Source organism: Pseudorca crassidens, chromosome 11 (genome assembly GCF_039906515.1).
Source record: "Pseudorca crassidens isolate mPseCra1 chromosome 11, mPseCra1.hap1, whole genome shotgun sequence".
Taxonomy (NCBI): Eukaryota; Metazoa; Chordata; class Mammalia; order Artiodactyla; family Delphinidae; genus Pseudorca; species Pseudorca crassidens.
Genome location: NC_090306.1, coordinates 54,512,417 through 54,536,372, shown reverse-complemented (window position 1 = coordinate 54,536,372; position 23,956 = coordinate 54,512,417). Strand labels below are relative to the sequence as shown.

At 36.5% G+C, this 23,956-nt stretch overlaps 1 protein-coding gene across 7 annotated transcripts in view; it reads right to left on the bottom strand.

Moving 5' to 3' along the window:
• XPOT (exportin for tRNA) overlaps nt 1–23,956 on the bottom strand; it is a 134,290-nt gene that overhangs the window by 8,157 nt on the left and 102,177 nt on the right. For 6 of the 7 annotated variants that reach the window (XM_067697222.1, XM_067697221.1, XM_067697218.1 and 3 more), the window contains 20 exons: nt 22,316–22,398; nt 20,331–20,387; nt 19,257–19,326; nt 18,271–18,489; nt 17,212–17,396; nt 16,943–17,111; nt 14,999–15,235; nt 13,286–13,324; nt 13,089–13,151; nt 11,583–11,707; nt 11,062–11,206; nt 10,784–10,903; nt 10,335–10,429; nt 9,683–9,752; nt 7,319–7,557; nt 6,116–6,401; nt 4,980–5,169; nt 2,223–2,339; nt 1,933–2,048; nt 588–635 (listed from right to left, as the gene is read on the bottom strand). In XM_067697222.1, the coding sequence (XP_067553323.1) occupies nt 588–635; nt 1,933–2,048; nt 2,223–2,339; nt 4,980–5,169; nt 6,116–6,401; nt 7,319–7,557; nt 9,683–9,752; nt 10,335–10,429; nt 10,784–10,903; nt 11,062–11,206; nt 11,583–11,707; nt 13,089–13,151; nt 13,286–13,324; nt 14,999–15,235; nt 16,943–17,111; nt 17,212–17,396; nt 18,271–18,489; nt 19,257–19,326; nt 20,331–20,387; nt 22,316–22,398 (2,673 nt within the window). Of the gene's footprint in view, nt 1–587; nt 636–1,932; nt 2,049–2,222; nt 2,340–4,979; nt 5,170–6,115; nt 6,402–7,318; nt 7,558–9,682; nt 9,753–10,334; nt 10,430–10,783; nt 10,904–11,061; nt 11,207–11,582; nt 11,708–13,088; nt 13,152–13,285; nt 13,325–14,998; nt 15,236–16,942; nt 17,112–17,211; nt 17,397–18,270; nt 18,490–19,256; nt 19,327–20,330; nt 20,388–22,315; nt 22,399–23,956 lie in introns of those variants that run through there. The other variant, XM_067697223.1, reaches the window with a different exon arrangement.

Below are 23,956 nucleotides of genomic sequence, written 5' to 3'. Positions count from 1 at the left end.
ACAACATTCTGAAGTAGTAAAGTGTTCTAACCAATCTGTAATACTAAGAAGTTGGACAAATCTGTGAAGAACCACGAGGTAGTGAAATCTAGATCATGAAATTCTGGTTAAAATTTTTCTCACTCTTTGTCAAACCAAACAAACATACATTTTAACCTTCCTGTTACCCCAAATATGAAAGACAATAAAGGATACTACTATTTTCATTCGACCCACCCCTCACATCCAAAAAAGTCAGAACTGAAGTTAACTTTTATAAAAGATATAGCTTTCAAGAACAAGACATACTCAAAACTACAACAAATAAGGGACTTCCCTGGTGGCGCAGTGGTTAAGAATCCGGCTGCCAATGCAGGGGACACGGGTTTGAGACCGGGTCTAGGAAGATCCCACATGCTGCAGAACAACAAAGCCCGTGTGCCACAACTACTGAAGCCCATGCGCCTAGAGCCTGTGCTCCACAACAAGAGAAGCCACCGCAATGAGAAGCCCACCAAAATAAATAAATAAATTAATTAATTAAGAAAAAAAACGATAACAATAAGCATGTGAGCTGAAAACGAAGGGGCAGGGAGTACAAAGCTTACCCGTTTGAGATGAATTGTTTTCAGCGTCACTGCACACTCAGATAAAGCCTGTGAGAAACAAGTTTAAGAATTTTAATATAGTCAATTCTTGGTTACTGTTACAACTTTTCTTTTTATTTCCCTGGCCACTGCTCATTAACATTTACCTCCAAAGAAGGGATGGAATGATTTCCTGGGTGGCTCAGTGGTTAAGTATCCACCTGCCAATACAGGGGACATGGGTTCAATCCCTGGTCCAGGAAGATCCCACATGCCACAGAGCAACTAAGCCTATATGCCACAACTACTGAGCCTGCGCTCTAGAGCCCGCAAGCTGCAACTACAGAGCCAGTGTGCCACAACTACTGAAGCTTGCACGCCTAGAGCCTGTGCTCTGCAATGAGAAGCCACCACAATAAGAAGCCCACGCACTGCAACAAAGAGTAGCCCCCACTCGCCCCAACTAGAAAAAGCCTGTGTGCAGCAACAAAGACCCAATGCAGCCAAAAATAAATTAAAAAAATAAAATAAATAAATTTACAAAAAAAAAAAAGTGATGGAGAAAGGAAAGGTAACAGGCAGGCAGATGGAACAAATGGGTTAGATAGAAAATTTTAAAAATAGAAAAATACAAAAATGCTGTCTTAATGCAGTACATGATAATTAAGAAATCTAGCTTTTACTAGGTCCTGGGTAAGTGAGTAAAGGGCAACTGCTTGACATTAAGCATTCTGAAGATGAGATTTGGGGAAACTATCAAATGAGGAAGAGAAAGTTACTTTTTTTTTTTTTTTTTTTGCGGTACGCGAGCCTCTCACTGCTGTGGCCTCTCCCGTTGCGGAGCACAGGCTCTGGACGCACAGGCCCAGCGACCACGGCTCACGAGCCCAGCCACTCCGCGGCATGTGGGATCTTCCCGGACCGGGGCACGAACCCGTGTCCTCTGCATTGGCAGGCGGACTCCCAACCACTACGCCACCGGGGAAGCCCGAAAGTTACTCTTAATAATTAGGAAAAAACCATTAAGCCAAGTTTTAGAATGAAAGTAGAGGCAGGAAACTCATAACTCAATCAAGCTTTAAAAAAATGTTTGTATCATGTACCCTTTCATGGTCCTAGAAAAAGAGTCTTGGCTGTTAAAGTTGGAGGAGTTGGATTTTATACATTCAACTTTAACATCAAGATTTAGTTAAGAATCAAAAGGTCCAAAAGGTATCAATTTTTAAAAAATGAATTCTAATTTGAAATTTTTTTTGTTTTAAAAAGGCATTGAAATCTAATATAACCAACCTGGCATTAAAAAAGAAATTGTGAGTTAGAACACATGAGATGTACATAAAGTAAACAGAGACTCCTAGGTGCTTACCAATACTGTTTGTGCATCTGCCAGGTCAAAGGTTTGTTTTAAAGGTGCTAAGAAACATGCGGGAACAATGTGCTTATAAACAAAATCAGCAAATCCCACTGGTCCGTCTTTACCTCCTGTCAAGAGAATTCAGATTTTCATCTTGTATAAAAAGAAAGTCATCTAATTTATCACTGGTGAAAATCAACTCCCAGCTCCTGTCTATGTTAGGGCCAGGATCCCATTTCATCTCTCTTGTCTTAGGAAACAGGTTGGGGAATGAAGTTTTTTTTTTTTCTAAATCATCTTACCCCAGAGTTCTACCAACTTGGAAAGGATGATAAAACACGTTTTCTGGGCAATTGGATCTGGATATTCGACTGCTCCTTGAATAACAGTTACCAACACTCGTTCTACATTCTCTGCACCTGAAAAGAAAAAAAAACTGAGTTCAATCTCATAAAGAACTAGAAAGGCAACCTGAAGCTCTCACTTCATATATAGTAACATAACAAAAACAATTACAGAGTTGCTAAGATCCTCAGTTTTTATTAATGTGCCTCCTAAATTTTAAGCATAAAACATTGAAAAATTACTTTTCTCTTATTATCTTGCCCTCTGGATTTCCATATAGCAAAATATTCTATGTTGATCTATATAGTCTCATTTATTTTAAATTTCAAAACAGCTAAGTGGCCAGTAAGATTTAATTATCAGGTCAATTCTGGCAAGTAGCTATCACACTATGTATACTATGAAAGAACCAATTAATACAGCTTTAGGCACGCATGGATCATTCTCTGGGATAGACCACATACTAGAACACAAAACAAGCCTCAACAAATTTAAGAGGATAGAAATTATTTCAAGCATCTTTTCTGACCACAATGGCATGAAACTAGAAATCAACCACAGAAGAAAAACAAAAAAAAAACTCCAACTACATGCAGACTAAACAACATGCTACTAAAAAAAAGGAGGAAATCAAAAAATACCAAAATGCTAACGAAAACACAACCATATGAAAATCTATAGAATGCAGCAAAAGCAGTCATAGGAGGGAAGTTTATAGAGATTCAGGCCTTCCTCAAAAAACAACTTAACCTACCAGCTAAAAGAATTAGAAAAAGAACACGCAAAATCTGAAGTCAACAGAAGGAAGGAAATAAAGATCAGAGAGGAACTAAACAGAGATTTAAAAAAAAACAGAAAAAGTCAATAAAACCAAGAGCTGGGGGACTTCCCTGGTGGCACAGTGGTTAAGAAACCGCCTGCCAATGCAGGGGACATGGGTTCAATCCCTAGTCTAGGAAGATCCCACATACTGCAGAGCAACAAAGCCTGCGCACCACAACTACTGAGCCTGTGCTCTAGAGCCTGTGAGCCACAACTACTGAGCCCGTGGGCCACAACCACTGAAGCCTGTGTGCCCTAGAGCCTGTGTGCTGCAACTACTGAGCCCATGCACTCTAGGGCACACATGCTGCAACTACTGAAGCCCGTGTGCCTAGAGCCCGTGCTCCGCAAGAGAAGCCACTGCAATGAGAAGTTTGTGTACTACAACGAAGAGTAGCCCCCACTCACCACAACTAGAGAAAGCCTGTGCGCAGCAACAAAGCAGCCAAAAAAAAAGCACTTTACTTAAATAAATGAACAAACAAGTAAGTAAATCATAGCAATATTTTCTTAGATCAGTCTCCCAAGGCAAAAGAAATAAAAGCAAAAATAAACAAATGGGACCTAGTCAAACTTATAAGCTTTTGCACCGCAAAGGAAACCATAAACGAAATGAAAAGACCACCTATGGACTGGAAGAAAATATTTGCAAGTGATGAGACCGACAAGGGCTTAATTTCCAAAATATACAAATAGCTCATACTACTCAATAACAACAACAAAAAAGCCAATCCTGTCAAAAAATGGGCAGAAAACCTAAACAGACATTTCTCCAAAGACAAACAGACATGCACATTGAAAGATGCTCAACATTGCTAATTATTAGAGAAATGCAAATCAAAACTATGATGAGGTATCACCTCACACTGGTCAGAATGGCCCTCATCAAAAAGTATCCAAATAATAAATGCTGGAGAGGGTGTAGAGAAAAGGGAACCCTCCTACACTGTTGGTGGCAATGTAGATTGGTGCACCCGCTATGAAGGACAGTTCCTTAAAAAACTGGCGGTTCCTTAAAAAAACTAAAAGTGGAGTTACCATATGATCCAGCAATCCCACTCCTGGGTATATACCCGGAAAACATGAAAACTCTAATTAGAAAAGATACATGCACACCAATGTTCACAGCAGCACTATTTACAACAGCCGAAACATGGAAGCAACCTAAATGTCCATCAGCAAATGAATGGATAAAGAAGACGTGGGGTATATATACAATGGAATATTACTCAGCTATAAAAAAGAATGAAATATTTCAATTTGCAGCAACATGGATGGACCTAGAAATTATCATACTAAGTGAAGTAAGTCAGACAGAGAAAGACAAATATTGTATGATATCATTTATACGTGGAATCTAAAACATGACACAAGTGAACTTATTTATAAAACAGAAACAGACTCACAGACATAGAAAACAAACTTATGGTTTCAAAGGGGAAGGTAGGGAGGGATAAATTAGGAGTATGAGATTAACACATACACACTACTATATATAAAACAGATAAACAACAAGGATTTACTTATAACACAGGGAACTGTATTCAATATGCTGTAATAACCTATAACGGAAAAGAATCTGAAAAAGGATATGTATATACGTGTATAACTGAATCACTTCACTGTATACCTGAAACTAACACAACATTGTAAATCAACTTAAAAAAAAAAAAAAAGGAATACTGCTTTAGGAAAATGGGAACTGAATACAAGTTAATTTTAAGGTCCTCTATGTGAAAATGATTCCCACCCTGATGGTAATAAAATGTCATCTTTGGGGCCAACATATAACTACTTCAAAAGTTTAGTGTTTACTCCAACTAGCTCTTGCTCATATAGATATACAACTGTGACAAGTACTTAGACGATTTAGGCACTGCATGCATCCCCACCTTGATTTGCTATGACTTCGCTCATTCCACTGCCTGTGACTGTCTGCAGGAAAGCAAAGTAACTCCTGCGCAACATCTGCTTCTCTAAAGCAGCAGACTGGTCGTTTTCTTCTGCTGGTCGGAGCAAAACTTCAAAAATTGCATGAAGAAGAGGCATAAACATTTGTTGTAAAAATGGGGATACCTGTATCTGAAGAGATGAAGCAACTATTACTATTTCAGAAATAAGAAAATTAGTAATACGAAACTTAGAAAAAACGTGTTTTACATAAAGCCTTTTTCTAGAGATTCTAGTTAGGACACATATTTACATAATTTTGTTAGCAAATATCAATGTTAAGACAAAAATCTATAGAGCATAACAGTATTGAAAGCCTCAAGATCGTTAAGTTCAACCCATTTCCTGCAGTTCAAGATTCAGGTTCAAATAACATGGAGTCAGACATATTTCACAATCAAATATTGCCATGGATTATTTTCAAATTTAAATTCTCAATAAATGAATTCTACTGCTAAATTATAAATGAATTTATATGATTGACTCTCAGGCTTTACATGCCCTTGAGCAAATTGCTTGACTTCTGTGTCTCAGTCTCTTCATCCTTAAAACAACAATACTTAACTTCTAGGGTTGTTACAAAGATCAAATGAATGTATAAGAAAATGCTCTGAACAGATTTTGAACACAGAAAACACTATGTAAGTGTTAGTAATTTATATTAGCCAACTTATGCTTAGGTTACATTTCCTTGTACATAAAACTGACACTGAATTATTTTTAAACTACTTGGGCACCCAAATTACAGGGCTTAAAATTTATTCTTTAGGCATTTATTATTCAATGCTGTTTTATTTGCTTTTCTAAAATACCAGATTAATAGCTTTCTTCTGCTGCATAGAACAGAAAAGGTCTGTTCTTATTAAAACATCTTTTAAGCATTTCCTATGTGTCAGGCAGTGTTGCAGACATTGGGGATGATAAAAATACCTATGATCCATGCCCCCAAGAAACTCATAAAAAAAAAAAAAAAGCAAGGGTCAAATGCTAAAATATACCTAAAGATGAATACATCTAATCTTGAAGTCAGGAGATCTTAAAGTCAGGAAATTCTCTGAGCTCTGAAGGTTTGTGGTACCTTAAATTTGGCTGTAATCTGGTTGATAAGAGGAATGAATTCCTGGAGGTCTTTTGCTTCACAATCTTTGAGCATGTGTTCTGAAGCAGATGGAATGAACGGAAGGACTTCTTCCTCCAGGCAAATAATCATGCGATGAAGGAACGTGCGAACCCCACTTCTGAGAATATCCTTTTGTAAGGGACAACTGAGGGCTGGCAAGAACGTCTGTAAACAGTCCAGATAAACTTCGGAACAGCCACACTGTTTCACAGTCTGCTTGTTGCTGAAAGCTTTGCTGGTTCGACTATATGAACAATTATCAGGTAACTAGTTTTAAGTTTATTCTTCAAATGTTTTATGGAGTAGTCAAAAACAACACACAACAAATTACAAAACTGACAAAACAAAGAAGCCATTTCTTTATTTTCCATGTCACAGCTACGTCTAGCTTTAGCTGATATGGTTATTTGTAAACTATTGCTTCCAGTTACCATTCCAGAAAGAGCTCAAGTTAAAATTAAATGAATGAATGAAATGTAATTAATACAATCTCTCAAATGTGAGTCCACCTAAATGTTTTACTAAAATCCTGCTGACAACTTATGAAGAAAAGAGAAAAAAAATCTATTTGTTATGAATAGGCTATACTACACAATCTGTAAACTACCAATTTATATTTAAAACAATCTTAGAATCAAGTTATTTATACAACATCTTTAACATAAGCTTTTGCACTGAAGTCTTCTGCAGAGCAATTTCTCTGTGTAGCTTCTAATTAGCAATCACTATAACTTTCATGCTGTTATTATTTGCCAATAAACAGAAAGAAAGGGCAGCTTGGGTGGTCTTCAGGACACAATGTAACAACTAAAAAGAAGCCTCAGCACCTTCTCTTTAAGGTTCCAAAACTGATCCCTTGATGTCATTGGTATATAAATACTTAGACTAACCTCCTTAAATAAGTAAGCAATTTATAACAAAGAAATCAGAGGAGTTAAGCATTTAGATAACTGTCAAGTCAGAAATGCAGAATGTTACATGACCTAATTCCTTCTTCAGTTAAATCTAATTCAATTAATTTAGAAAAGAAACAATTTAGACAATTCTCTGGACAATCTAGTTTTGGAAACATAGATATGCATGCCCAATTAGAAAAATCCAAGCAAATGATTCTGTGTATGTTGAAAAAATCACTTCACAAATTTAAATGCAATCACTCACCTGGCAAATCCAACAGCGTGGTTGAGACAGTCTGCAAGAGATGCCTGCCTTTCTTCGTCCTGCGCCAGCATCAATTTTTCTAACAGAATTTTAAACTTCTCCATGAGTGGAGTCAACAGATTCCTCATTAATGCCTGCTTCCGTTCTGCTGGGTACTCGCTATTAACAATCAGCACTCCAGCTGTCTCATAAATAAACAATTGATCATCGCTGCTCAACAAAGACTGGTAACCATTCTCCTAAAATGAAATTTAGTCTTATTGAAGTTTTTCTTTGTTCAGTTCCTCTCATTTAAATGAGAATAAGTACAAGAGGGACAGGAGATTTAATCTATCACATCAACTCATTATTAAAAAGAAGACTGAGTACTTATAAAATTTTTCCCAGGATCATATAATGGAAAACAAGTGGAATTAGAGGTCAAAAGATCATGGGTCTAATTCTACCCCTAACAAGACTTCATAAATGGTCATATAATGTAACTGTTAGTTTTCTAACTTGTTTTCTTTTGTAAAACCTATTTATTATTAGGAGGCTAACAATCAGGTATACAACGTGCTTTGAATGTTAGGAAAAAGGCCACACAAGTTAATACTTTCAAGAGTGTTTAAGAGTTAAATAACAATAAACACCACACAATAAACACACACATACACAACAGTTACTTTAGAACATCTGAAAATAAGACTGCAAGTGAAAAAAAAAGATCTCATTCAAGCATAAGCAAACATCTATATATTGATCCATTTTTATTAATGAGTTTGTTATTTTTTAATTAAGTTATTTATTTTTATTTATTTATTTTTTTTGCGGTACATGGGCCTCTCACTGTTGTGGCCTCTCCCGTTGCGGAGCACAGGCTCCAGACGCGCAGGCTCAGCAGCCACGGCTCATGGGCCCAGCTGCTCCGAGGCCTGTGGGATCTTCCCAGACTGGGGCATGAACCCGTGTCCCCTGCATCGGCAGGCGGACTCTCAACCACTGCGCCACCAGGGAAGCCCGAGTTTGTTATTTTTCACATTTATGCAGTCTGAGAGGCCAGGAGGAGGGGGAAAATATCAGAGGCCCCTCTAGCTCTAACATTAAAGCTCCCTGTTCAGAAATTATTTAAAAGCCTTGTCTTAAAACAGATAAATTATGTGGCAGTCTTATTATTAAAAAAAAAGACCTCATCTTTTAAAAGAGAATGTCCCTATTTATTTATTTATTTATTTATTTATTTTTGCGTATGCAGGCCTCTCATTGTTGTGGCCTCTCCTGTTGTGGAGCACAGGCTCCGGACGCGCAGGGTCAGCAGCCATGGCTCATGGGCCCAGCCGCTCCACGGCACGTGGGATCCTCCCGGACCCGGGGCACGAACCTGTGTCCCCTGCATCAGCAGGTGGACTCTCAACCACCGCGCCACCAGGGAAGCCCCCTATTTATTTTTTATATAAATTTATTTATTTAGGCTGCACTGGGTCTTAGTTGTGGCACACGGGATCTTTTAGTTGTGGCATGCGGACTTGTAGTTGCAGCATGCGTGCAGGATCTAGTTCCCCAACCAGGGATTGAACCTGGGCCCCCTGCAATGGGAGTGTGGAGTCTTACGTACTGGACCACAGGGGAAGTCCCATGAAGTATTTTAATATATATGTTTCTTTAATATGTAGGCAAAGATAATTTAACCATATAATGTACTAGTAACCTTTCAAGCAATGAAATTATATACCTTTGTACCCTGAATACTGGTATTTATTTTTTAAAAACCCAAAATATTATTTTATGTTTAACACTTTTCAAGTGGCAGCTCTAGTAATAACTTTCATCAAAATGAAAAAAAAATGTCAAGGTCAGTATTTTGCTTTACACAAAAACATGTATCAGTCAAAATGTGCTTACAAAGTATCTCAACTTAAATCTGTCTAGTGAAATAAACACCGAAATATACAGATCAACCAGCATTTAAATTTTACCCCAAGCCAGAAGTTTCACAGAAAAACTTCAGTCTACCAGTAGCAGTCACTGAGAATGGCTAATGTGATCATAGTACTAAACAAAGAGAATAATTTAGAAACCGAATTTTCCTTCTCCAAAAAACACTTCACTGGCATTTAACAGTACAGAGAGCAGACCATATCTCACACTGCTAAATCTATCAGTCAAATTTTGATTCCTTTCTATTTCTATTACTATGTTTTGTTTACTGTATCTCAACAGAGTTTTGGTAAACAAAACTAACCCTTGCACACCCTCCATCCACACTTTAAAAAACAAAAACAAAACAAACAAAAAAAACACCCAAAGGCATTAACACTAAAGGCTAAAGGGATATGTAGCCTCAATATTGGGGAAAACTTATCACTCAGAAGGATAGATACTTACAGGTGGAGAAAGTTCTAATAAATCTTGTATTCTATTCAGAATATCCTCAATGAAAGGATTCATTTGTTTACTGAATAAAGGCAAAAAGGAAAACCACAATTACATAAATAACAGTGCTTGGCAAAGTGCGGAAATGCCAAATCCCTCTTTAAGGCAGAACTAAAAAAAAAATTCAGTGCTAAGGTAGTCACATGTGATCATTCAGACTAGCTATGATTTTTTTAAACTACGATTTTATAAGCCTAAGAATAAGTAGTTTTCATACCAAAAGCTGGTACTAGTAAAGAACAATACAATATAAAACAGATTAAGTTCAAAATGTATTTCCAAGGAGTATCATCTTTAGAATTTCACAGAAGCCATAGAGTTATCTACAGCAGTAAAACCGTTAAGTAACTAATGTCATTAGTGATGACAGCTGTTACATACAAAAATATTCAAACAAATCACTGTTTAATGATGAACAAAGTACCTGGCTAAAGAGAAGGAAAAGAAATCGTAACATCATGATACAAAAAGGAACACCAAAATTTTACAAAAGCCTTAGGACGAAAAGACCAAATCTACCACAGGCTCTTAGAAAATAATTTACATCTTACTTAACAATCTTAAAAACAAGAATTAAACATTATAGATGAAATTTTGTACTTACTTCAGAGATTTGACAAATCTAGAAAACAGGTAAGCAGTTCTGCTCCGTACTTTTGCACTAGAGTGCCGCAGACCCCTGTGATCTAAGAAAGCCATCTAAAGAAACAGAGACACTTTTACTATTTCTGTACTTACTTAAGGCTTTTATTGCTATTGTCATGACACATTTTTGTTCATACCAAATTCTACTTTTTAGCTCTAGAAGGGAAGAACTAGGTACATATAAAAAGTAAGCCTACACTACACACAAACAGGCCCTTGAGTATTTGTTTTAAATAACTGACTAGACACTCCATTTTAAAGGAATGGAGGAGGGGTTAGTGTCAGTGTGTTGAAGAGTTTTTGAGAGCTTCTGGCTCTGGAAAAAGTAATAAAAGAAAGATAGAATACTATCTGCTCATTAGCTGAAACACACGGAAAATAAAAGTTGAGAGTAAAGTGTATACTTACTAGTACACATGGAATGTGTTGAGGTTCAACTGTGAAAAACTTTTCATATCTAACAACAGTTTCGAAGAACTCCAATGTCACAGATGTGTGCTGGTAGGAACTAACTCCTGATGTTACCAACTGGAGCAGGAAAAAGTTAAGAAATCTATCCTTATTTACTGCAACATCAAAATGTCCCAGTATTAACATATATTAAGCTCTAACAATTAAGGAACTCACATTAGCTTATATGAAAACAGAAAATTATGTTCAAAATAAATTATCTTTAGTATACTTACAGTTCGCATCATATCCTGCAAAGCACTAGCTTTTGAAACATCACCTGAGAAGTGAGCACCATGAGATACTGGAAGAGCTTCTGCCAACATATACAGCAATCTTATTGCCACTTCAACTTCCATAAACCTTGTAGTCTGCCAATTCCTACCAAGGTATATAATATGTCGGTGAAATCTGAATATAAACTTTCTATACAACTAGTGATGCACGGGATAAAAAGACACCAACCGAAGCCTCTTTAATTATTAAACAGTCACAGCAATTGTTAATTTTGCCAGGCAACATAATTCATATCACAAAAGTATACAAAACTAATGAAATCCATTTTATTGACATTCCAAAGAGCAGTATTTCCCCCCAAGAATCAAGATAAATCAGAGGCAAGTGCATTGTTTCAGAGATACACGTAAGATCTTCATAAGTAACATAAATTAATAAGTCACGTGAATCACTTATGGTAGACCATCATCAGGGAGAAAAGGAAAGAGGTGACTTGTTAGAAACAGCGTAACAAACTTACTGCAGGGTAGAACTAAAAACTCTGCGAACAGAAGCCAGCAGTAACTCGGGTGAAACTTGAGCAAGCCTGTCCAACAATAACTTCAGTTGTTTTCTGTATTCTACAAACATGGCTTCGTCTTCACCCTATGATATTTTAAAAATTCCATTAAAAAACATAAAAGATCTTAAAACACATAAAATGGTGAGTTCTCACTAGTTTTTGTATTTACAAATTTAATACACTTTTATTTTTTCATTAATATTTATTTATGTAGGAAAATGTACTATGCTTAGTAGCCTTTCCCCTCCTGCTCACAAATAATTATTTCTGAACACAGCCCTAGACCATGAAAGCCTAGAGCCAGAAATAGCATAGGGAGGATGTTAAAAACAAAAGTCTAACAGGAAAGAGTTATTGAGGGACAATTAAGCAAAGGACAGATAATGCAAGGCTTTGGGGAAAAAACAAAAACAAGAGTCTAAGCCAGGATGGGTTCATGTAGGGCTCTGTGAGAACTCTGGCATCTTATTTACACTCCTTGTATCTCACTGTCCACTTTAAGAACTGCAATAATATCACATGATTGAAGATATTATATGTAATGAGGCTAGCACTTCATAATTGCATGGTGTGTTGGTGATCATCACCATTATTCTTTTACAGTTAGAAGTTTTTGAATGCCTGAAGTGGGTAACAGAACACGTTAGCACACAACTAGACAGTACGTGCCATCATTGAGTTGCTAGAAAGCACCGATAACCCTTGTGATTGATGAGAAGCTGACTCACTGACAACCCTGGACAAGTCTTTAACCAGAACAAGTCCAGAGATGGTTAAGTACCTCATTCCTACTCTCCCACAGACAATTATGATCTGAGGTCCATCAACTGGGCTTCAACTGATCACTCTTACTAAATATAAAGTGAAATATGATCACCAATAATACTGTCAATATTTATGAAGTTCAATGCTACAAAGTGTTTTTAAAAGGGTCATTTTAAAGAGGGACAAAATACAAAAAAATGAAGGATTATGAAAGTTTCCATTAATTTCACCTAAGTAGAGGTCAATATAAACAAGACTAGGGACTTCCCTGGTGGTGCGGTGGTTAAGAATCCACCTGCCAATGCAGGGAACACGGGTTTAAGCCCTGGTCCGGGAAGATCCCACATGCCGTGGAGCAACTAAGCCCATGCGCCACAGCTACTGAGCCTGCGCTCTAGAGCTCGTGAACCACAACTACTGAGCCTGTGTGCTGCAACTACTGAAGCCTGCACGCCTAGAGCCTGTGCTCCGCAACAAGAGAAGCCACCGCAACAAGAAGCCCATGCACCACAAAGAAGAGTAGCCCCCACTTGCCACAACTAGAGAGAAAGCCCGTGAGCAGCAATGAAGACCCAATGCAGTCAAAAAACAAAAACAAAACCCCAAGACTAATTTTTTAAGATAATCAAAACTTGGAATATTAATTTGATGTAAGTAAACAAAATTAAAACTGATTTCTCCTCAATGCAAAATTCTTACCTCATTTTCAAAGTTATATTCTTCATCATAGGTTAATTTTTTCATAACGGCCAACATGATTGCCTAAAATTAAGAACAAAATACCTTTTGTCAGTCTCCTTTAATTTCATATAATTTGAAATTAAGCTACATTTCAAGGCAGACTGCAGATGTAGATTCTATTATTGGTTTAAAAGAAACAAAAAGAAGTCAATTACCTCTACATTAGCTTTTTGCTGATCAGAGAGCACTGTAAGCTGTTGAAAGAAAGCAATCATTTATTAGCTTTCCTAAAGTTATACTTGCTTATCAGAATATTTTTCTGATCAGTTAAGATCTTTTCAAACATGCACACAGCTTTTCTGGAGGGCAGTTTGACAGTACATTTCTATATATGAAATGTACCTAACCTAAGATCTATCAATTTCACTTCTAGTAAGTAACTTGACATGTAGGCAAAGACATGTAGATGAATTTGATTTTAAAAGGCACTTATAAATGTATTCAGCAAAGAAGTAGATTATAGAACAGCAAAGTATGATCTCACTTTGTTTTTAAACAAGGCCAAAAAAGCCTAGAAATCCATTATGAGATACACAGTGGGACTATCAATACTGATACCAATTTTAACTTTCTTCATACCTTTCCACATTGCCTAAAATTTCTTAAAATATGCATGCAGAAACATATTAGGTTTATAACAGAAGCTAAACTCAGTTTGGAAAAAAATTATTTTAAGCTTGACTCAATTCAACTAATTCTATGTAAATATCAATAAAATAGGAATGGCTCTCACCTAATGTCATAATGAGAAATCACTAATTCTTTAAAAGGCTACATGCTATCAATATAATATGGGAGGTTCATACCTTCTACATTTTAAGGTCTATTATTGGAAGCAACTCTCTAGGGGGAAACTTTTAATTGTAAAAAAAAAATTGTTTATAAGAAATGATGCATATGTAATTAAAATAACGAACCACGGGGACTTCCCTGGTGGTGCAGTGGTTAAGAATCCGCCTGCCAATGAAGGGGACACGGGTGTGAACCCTGGTCCGGGAAGATCCCACATGCCATGGAGCAACTAAGCCCGGGCACCACAACTACTGAGCCTGCGCTCTAGAGCCCGCTCGCCACAACTACTGAGCCCGCATGCTGCAACTACTGAAGCCTGCATGCCTAGAGCCTGGACTCCACAACAAGAGAAGCCACCAGAATGAGAAGCCCATGCACTGCAATGAAGAGTAGCCCCCGCTCGCCACAACTAAAGAAAGCCCGTATGCAGCAACGAAGACCCAACGCAGCCAAAAATAAATAAATTAAATAATTAAAAAAAAAAAAATGAACCATGTTTAACAAAATTTCTACTGTATTTAGAAATAAACAGAGGGGGCTTCCCTGGCGGTCCAGTGGTTAAGACTCTGCGCTCCCAATGCAGGGGGCACGGATTCAACCCCTGGTCGGGGAACTGAGACCCTACATGCCACACAGCCAAAAAAATAAATAAATAAAAATAAACAGATTCATGGAGTTCCCTGGTGGTCTAGTGATTAGGATTTGGCGCTTTCACTGCTGGGGCCCAGGTTCAACCCCTGGTCGGGGAACTGAGATCCCGTAAGCCGTGCAAAGCAGCCAAGATTTAAAAAAAGAAAAAGAAATAAACACAGATTCAAAATAAAAAAAACCCCTAAACCTATAACTAATTCTGAAGCTTTTTAGTCTAGTGAATTTTAGAACCTGGCCATTTCTGTTTTTTGGCTAAGAAGTTTAAAGAAAAAAAAAAAGATGAAAATACATTAATAATTAACAGTAAATGTCATTAGAGTGTAGAATTATGAGTATTTTCTTGTTTTCATTTTTCCTGTATTTTCCAATTCTCTATTGCTTTTCTATATTATCTACTGGACAAAAAGATTAAAATAAGGACTTACCTGTTTCAAAATATGAAGATAATCATAACAAAATCCAATAATGTTAGAAGAGATGTCATCATCCTCATGAACTAGGAGCTGCAACATCAGGGCCACCTTTGTTTCAATAGCTTGTAGTGCCTCTTGAGCATTCTTGATATCCCCATTCTTAATTAATTTAGTCCAGCTAACTATCAATGACTGTCCCATTCCATTTACCAGTTTAGAAAATCTGGCCAGGAAGTCAACATCTTCTTCCTACAAATGATCAATACTTCAATTTAAAACCAACCACCTAAGAGGGAAAACTCCAAACTTAGGTATGGGTCAAAGACCAATCATAGGAGTCATTTTTATTTTATTTATTTATTTTTTATTTTTTGCTGCACTGAGTCTTCATTGCCACGCACCAGTTTTCTCTAGCTGCAGCGAGCTGGGGCTACTCTTCGTTGCGGTGCGTGGGCTTCTCATTGCAGTGCTCTAGGCACGTGGGCTTCAGCAGTTGTGGCATTGGGGCTCAGTAGTTGTGGCTCATGGGCTCTAGAGCACAGGCTCAGTAGTTGTGGCACATGGGCTTAGCTGCTCTGCAGCATGTGGGATCTTCCCGGACCATGGCTTGAACCCATGTCCCCTGCATTGGCAGGCGGATTCTTAACCACTGTGCCACCAGGGAAGTCCCAGGAGTCATTTTTAAACTAACATTAGACACTAACAATTCTATCATTTTGACTGGCAAATCTTAAGAGTTTGAATTCTTCTACTATTATTATCCATTAGTACTAACTCTTCAAAGCAACTTTTTTTAATGATTATAGTCATGTAGACATTGCCAACTTATAAAAGCTTAAAAAAAAGAGATCTGGGCTTCCCTGGTGGTGCAGTGGTTGAGAGTCCGCCTGCCGTTGCAGGGGACACGGGTTCGTGCCCCGATCCGGGAGGATCCCACATGCCGTGGAGCGGCTAGGCCCGTGAGCCATGGCCGCTGAGCCTGCGCGTCTGGAGCCTGTGCTCCGCAACGGGAGACGCCACAACAGTGAGAGGCCCGCGTACCACAAAAAGAAAAAAAAAAAAAAAAAAAGAGATCTGTGGTTTCAAAACCTTCTCTCTAAACCGCTGAATTTAGTAAATATGCTCTAATAAATTTAATGCTGCCATATTATGCTATGTATAAGAATTTACAACAGCCCTTTCTGATACTATTTAATTTGAACCTCAACTGCACTACAAAGAGATAAAACTGCTATTATAATAATCTGCCTAAGGTCACATCAGCACTAATTCTAGAACTTAAAATTAGGTTATTTTCATTAATTATCCTTATGATGTTTCCTACAGAAAGAGATTTTCACCTTCACCATTTTAAATCTTTTACCAGGGACTAAATAAGACAATTATCAGCAGTGTAAGAAAACACTACTATTTGTCAGCTAGGAAAATACCAGAGGTGTTGTACTCCGGACATATCAACAATACAAAGACTTCTCAGTAATTCTTTACCAATATCACAGGTAAAATTAAAAATAAAAACCTTCAAATTCAGTTTCTAAATTACTAATTTACCACATTCAGCCCTAATTCTGCTGACGCTAAACTTTAACAGCTCAAATGAATGTGATGAAAATATAACATTTATAATTAAGTCTAACTTAGGTCAAAATGCATTGCCATGCTTCTTAAAGTGTGGTCCATGAATCAGCAGTATCACAGAGAGTTTGTTAGAAACGCACAATTGTAAGTACCATCCCAGATCTTCAAGTTTAAGTCTGGTATAATCTATTGTTCAAGGCAAATGTTACAGATAACGTTATGGCTTTCTAGATACAATGTTTCATTATTATAACGTCAAGGAAGTTTCCAGCATTTAAAAACAAAACAAAAAGAAAAAGAAAAGGAAAGCATATTTAAATTACTGCCTATCCTAATTTGTTCTAACATTTTCAAAACCTTATACATAAATTTACTGACCTGGTCAATGCTGAAAAACCCAGCAGACTGTAATACTCGACACAAAGATTCTACTAGTTTCATTTTATCAACAGGATCCATTCCTTTATTTACAATTTCAAATAAACAATCACATGCTTCTTCCCGTAGAACTTCTATTGACATATGACCTAGCAGCATATTTATAAACCTGGCAATGGTGAAATAAAATTGTTACAATATTTTCAAATTCATGAGTTTTACATACTGTATTTTGTAGGTTTACATTTTTAAAATATAGGTTAACTTACCTATCATTGGCTATAAGGGATAAGTCTATCCAAGAGACATAAGCCCCAACTACTTCAAGGCACTGACATGTTACTTCTGAATTAGTATACTGATAGTTTTGTAGGATTTGGTACCATGATTCCACCAAGTTTGGAATGCACTGTTCCCTCATGGTATCTTTTATGAGAGTATTCCTACGAGCCTCCTAAAAGACAAAACAAAGTACCATATACACAATTAAAGTAGACTACCTCCCAAAATAATGTTTAACATCTGAATAATAGTCGCACACAGTAATTTCCTCACCACTAAACTTCCAGACTTGTTAACACATTCACTGCCGCTATTTCCTATTTATCTGCTCTAAAATCATAACCTGTGATTCTAATTCCTCCTTCCATTCTACTCATTTCCTCAGACACAATTTCTTATTAAATACAAACTATAAATAAACATTGCTTAGAAATCTTAACCATGTGATAAAAGTTATTTCTCAATATTATACAAATACTTAAAATTACTTAAGAGAATAGCAATTACTTAAATGTTACAAACATATTTGACATACAATGACCTCAAATTATCATACACATTTGAATTAAGCTATTTCCATTGTATTCTTTAAGAAAAAGGAGAAAGTTATATTGGGTAATACAGAAATAGAGAAAGACTAAGGTGATGGGCTATGTGACTAACTGAGAATACAGAAGAACCCAGCACTGATTCATAAGCAATGCTTTTTCCTCACTCGTTGACTATAAAGCAGTAGTAAATATAGGCCACATTTGTCTATAGATTCATAGGAAAAAATCAATTTGTGTATTTCTCTAGAGAAAGTTCTTGCCTGGTTAAAAAAAAAATCTGAATACTCTAATTTCACCCTACACCTGGAAAAAAAACCCAAGTTTAAATTCCTTTGTAAAACAAAATTCAAAACGTTGAGTAAATTTATAAGTATTCTTAATAAAGTTTTATCTCAAAAAAAACAATAAAAAACTCTTCTTGATCCTTTTATCATATGCCCACCACCTCCTACAATATCTACATTAAAAACTTAAAATTAATAGGAAGTTACTTGCCTCTGATGTATGCACCACATCACGATCCACCAACTCTGAATCAATAGCCATGAGAATTCGGAGGTACAGATCTACTCCCCTTGGATTTAGGTCCACTACTGAGAGAATGTCAAAAAAAAACTTGGGCCATTTAGTGAGATATTCTGTAACAAAAAGCAAGGCGAAGACTTGGGCTGCTTTATTTCGTATAAAGGTCTTCTCTGGTTGGGGATTCAGCATCTGACAAACAGGGAAATAGTTCATAAAATCAAATGTAAATGGAAAAGACTCAAACGTTGTTTTCCTATTTATCATTAATAGGCAAAACTCCACCAAACTTCACTAGGCTCTAGAACAGCTGTGCAACAAATATGCCTGAGAATTACCAAAGTTCTGAGGTGACTAGCCAGATGGAAAACAATCAAATGAACAAAGGTGCTAACCGTTACACCTCTCTCAAACTTTCAGAGAAAAGTTTCACGGGCAGAGCGTTAGTAGTTCCTATAATTTTTTCTAAGAAGAAAAAAAATTCAATGATTTTTCTTCTAGCTGCTTGCTCTTTAAGGAAAATAAACATCCTAGCTACACAACTGCTTTAATACGTTAAGATTAGCTAAAATTAATGAAAAAGAATGTACTGAATAAAGAACTCTATTGGCTCCTCTGAAAAGGGCTCTTTGTTAAGAGGCTGTCCAGGAGAGCTCACCTTAAGTGTGAACAGAAAAGCCACTCTTGTCAAGTAGTTAAAAACATATTACATTTTAAAACCAAAGTTTCCACCATGTGTCATGGACAGAATGACAGCTTCAATTATCAATATAATTTAAAGTTATTGCTAAGTTTTCATCTACCCATGATCTTCAAAAACAGCACTTTCTAAAAGAGCTACATGATGAAATGGAGGATAAATGAGTGACATTTTTGAGGTGAAGTTGCAAGCTCTTGCAAAAATAAAAATTTAAATATCTGGCAATTTGAGGCACTAAATGTAAAAACTACTATTTTACCTGAGCTTGAAGCCAAGATATGAGTGTCTCCCTAATCAGTTGTTGTTGAACAGTAGTTAGTTCTGAATATCTGTTCAAAATAGGGAAGAAAAATAACAATGATAATGTTTAGTGTCTGTGGTTTTAAAAAAGTAACAGCCTCTTATAAATTTGAATGAGAAAATTTGTACAGCACTCGACTATCTAAAATTCCCTAAAACAAATTGGTAATACCTCTCATTATTGCTTTAAAGACAAGGGTGGGAGAGGCAGGTGGGGTATCAATACTGATCTTTGTTTTGTGGTTCAGTTCATGTTAAAACAAAATGGCAGCTACACAATTTTTCAGACGAAAATACACCCATGGTCTCAGGTCTGTGGTTTACAGAATAAATCATTAGGCAAACTAAGGATCCCCAGAGCAGCAATTGACTGTTTTTACTTAAATTAGGCAGGGGTTCTAAATACAAGTGCCCACACTGCCACTCAACTCTAACAGAGAGTCATTGTTCAGAGAAACAGGCTCAGTATTGCTAGATCTTCTAATTTCTTCCAGAGAAGCTGGAAATCTACTTTTTTCCTGTGAAATGACTGGATTTTTATATGTAACCAATGAACTCAGTATTTTTAAAACACTTTTTGGGATAAATCAAAATACATCTATGAGCTGGATATGACATATACCATCAATTTACAACCTATGTTATGGTGTCCCCAAAGACGGAAAAACTAATTTAAAAAATGGCCTCTCGGGACTGCCCTGATGGCGCAGCGGTTAAGAATCCGCCTGCCAATGCAGGGGTCACGGGTTCAATCTCTGGTGCAGGAAGATCCCACAAGTCACAGAGCAACTAAGCCCATACACAACTACTGAAGCCCGTGCGCCTAGAGCCTGTGCTCTGCAACAAGAGAAGCCACCACAATGAAAAGCCTGGGCACCACAACGAAGAGTAGCCCCTGCTCGCTGCAACTAGAGAAAGCCTGACTGCAGCAACAGAGACGCAACATAGTCAAAAAGAAATTAATTAATTAATTATTTTAAAAGTTAAAAAAAAAAAGCCCTCTCCCCACAAATCTCAGGGAGAAAAGCCTTACTTGTATTTAACTTGATGTTCTAGTACTTGAAAGCAGAAAAATTTAATGTGATCATCACTGAAAAAGAAAAAGAAAAATTAGATAAGCAGAATATGAATTAGGGAAAACAAATCAAAGGTAAAATAGTAATGAATAAACTACAGTTGAAAAGTTTCTCAAACTAAACCTTTGGCTTATTGATCTCAAGTTTTACATTCACATCCATTTGTTTAAAAAGCTAAGAGAACTTTTTATGTTATAAAATATCCAATGGAAATCTGGCAAATGGAATAACCAAAAAAATTTGAGCTGCATTTTAAGTACATACAGTGCTTTTGCAAACAGAAGGCGTTCCCCCTAAATTCTAGACGTTAGGATTCCCAGAACAACTTCTACGTTTTACAATAGAAAGGCTAGATGTAAAATTACAAATGGTAGGACAGCCAGAGACTGAGTCAAACCAGAAATGGTCATCAAAGTCATACTTAAAAGTTCTACTGCAGTCAAATCCAAAGCAAGCGGAGTCACCCAGACTGGCAGTCCAGCCCCCAAAATTCATACAGAAAACCAAGTTACCAATATATTGCCCTTATAAAAGGGGAGTAAAAACCAACACCCACCCATCATCCACTTCCAACTGTGTCTCTAGGGGTGACGGCAGAGCTGCAGTGAGCCAGCTACAAACTCTGACCAAGTCCCGTTAGTGAACAACAATCTGTTCATCTTAATACAGTTGGTCTAGGCCAGGCTTAGTCATGGAACAATTTTTCATATACAAAGCTAACTAGTCAATACAAGAATGGAGGTGTTATCTTCATTTAGACTACATCAATTAACCAAAAAATAATAATAATTTCACACTTAAGAAAATGAAACTTAATTTTTTAAAGTTTTTTAAAAAGTTACATTTAATTTGCATCTCTTCTAAGACCCTAGGGTTTCTAATCTTATCATGGATGGCACTGAAGCTTTAACTAATTATGTGACTTAGATCTTCCACTCAAAATATAAACTATAGGGAGCCTTTAATTAAAAGCCAGCCCTTATTTACTCTAAGACATATAGATATTCTCAAAACCAACTTTCACTAAACTGGAGCACTTCCTTTTGGCTATAAAATGTAGTGACTGATATCCACAGCATGCCAAGAACTCTAGCTAGGAGTCATCACTGACCTCTATAAACTTCTACTCCCACTAGTAGAGTTGTTTATTTACAACTAGTCAGCTGTGTTTCCCCAAGCCTCACTATGTGTGTTGTACTTCTTTTGTATGTAAGTAACTTAATTATCATATAAACTAATGAAATGAGTATGATGACAGTTTATATTTTCATAAAAATTAAGTTGAATGCTTTAGAAAGAGTTCATAGGAAGTCACACTGCAGGGGGAAAACCTTGGACCTATGTGATGTGAGACAGATAACTTGGAGAGATAGGAACAAATAAATAAAAAGTTTAGAAATCTGTACTCACTGTTCCTCAATCCACTACAGGGACCCAAAGTGGAAATTACAGAGGATCAATTATGGGTGTGATCAACGTTGAGAATGATGAAGTGAATGTTAGTGGCATATATGCAAAGAAAAGTCCTTGGTCCAATATCAAAAGATTAGTAACTAAGTGTTTATATACTTTAAATTAAAATTAAAAATTAAGATATATAAAATTTTTGATTACCTCCTTTACCAACTTTTTAGAAAACCAACTACCCCTCCCCATCATAAGAAGATAAGGAAGTTTCTACTGTATAGAAACTATATGCCACTTGGGATCTACTGCCAGGTACTCAGAATAAGGCAAAGGATATTTTAATGAGAAGTCAATTCTGGAATGGCCAAATTATTAGTTTACTATTTTTCTCATTTCTACACTGAATAGTTTTCCAAAATATAAGTCATAAAATGTTTTTATGAAAACATTTTCCAAACAGGTAAATGTAACAATCCTGTCGAGTTCACAAAAATTTAAATTCTCCTACAAATCACGCAAATTTTGTTTTAGTCACCTGTACGTCCTCTGGGCCAGAGCTTCTGCACACACCTGCCAGGCATCTGGGGAAATCTTTAACTGCTCAAAATAGGCCAGGGCCTGTAAGATTGCAAAGCAGAAAATGCATTTGGAATAGTCAATCTCAATTCTCTGCCAATACTCGATAAAGTTTTCTGGGAGTAGCAAACTAACAACAAAAAAGTGACTAAATAAAAAATAGCTAAACAGTGAATTCAGGCTTCTGAGTATGTGCAACTTAGTGATCATTCCTAGGAAAAAAGGTTAAGTAAAAAACAAATTCCATCAGTTGGATACTCCAACCTGTTTCTTTACAGGAAAGGAGACAACACAAAAATGCCCTGCAGGTATCTATGAATTATTAGGAAGATCAAAGAGAAAACACTCAAGTGCTGTGTCAAGTGCTATACTACTGAGGTATATGCAATTATAAAATGGTATATAAACAATATTTTTCCTATTTAATAGCAAACATGCTATTAAAGAGGTGATTATAAAAGATGAAACATACTCTGTATGTCATTTGATCTACTGTTTAACAGAAAAGGAGAGTTATTTAAAATCTTCAGCTATATCATGTAAGTTTCCTAAAAAGTGAGATTAAAGTCGGAGTTCAAGTGCTTGATATGAAGTTTGCAGAAGTACCAAATAACTGAAATGGTCAAAGTTTTAGGAAATGTGTTTCTCATCCCTGTATTCACGAATTCTGGGGCCTGTCATAAGAGCAAGTATACTCTAGACTGGATGCAACACCAAGTCCATATGCTCTCTACCACTGTTGGGAAAATGGGAGTGACTTCTGCCACTTTTCCATTAGTATGTTGCAACTGGAATCAATGACAGATGCAGGTTTCACACATGACAATGGACAAACAGTAATCTCACCAACTTGTAAAAAACATCTCAGTCAGGAAAATAACACATAATCTCTAGAAACACTGCTAAATGATTTTAAAGCAATTACATACTGATATAAACCCTGAAATTAGTTAGAAACAATATTAAGCCTTAGAGGAACCTAATTTCAATTAGTCAGTATATATTTTTTAAATGTGGTTTGTGCCCCATCCATGATGAAGACAATTTTATTGGTCTTGATCAGCAATTTTTAAAATGAAACAATACAGAATATCAGACTGCACTGCACCTAGCAAGAATAACTATTATTTTGTGTAACTTGTCTTAGTCACGTGTGTATATGTCATATATTCATGTGTATATGTGTCTATGTTTACATCTATATATACATACACACACACACACACACATATACTGTCAAGATATAAAATTATTTTTTCCTTTCAGTTAGAGGTTAAAAAAAAATAAGCAGCAAAAAATCCACTGTATTTAGGTGATAGTTTCCTGTGTTATGTAACTGTATGAATGAGGGAATGGGTTTTCAGACGTGGTCTCAGTGGCTGCTCCCACTGACAGAGGACCAGATAAATGAACGTGAGCAGAAGAAGAAGATCACCAAATACTATCTTAAGTGTAAGTAACAGCTATCTTTAGAAATTAAGAATATAGGAACCCAAGCAGCTGCAAAATAATCTAGTTCAGGTGTCTAACAATATCTATTCCATGAAACCTAGAGTTTCCTTTAGGAATACCCCAGGGGCCAGGGCAGGGGACAATGCTG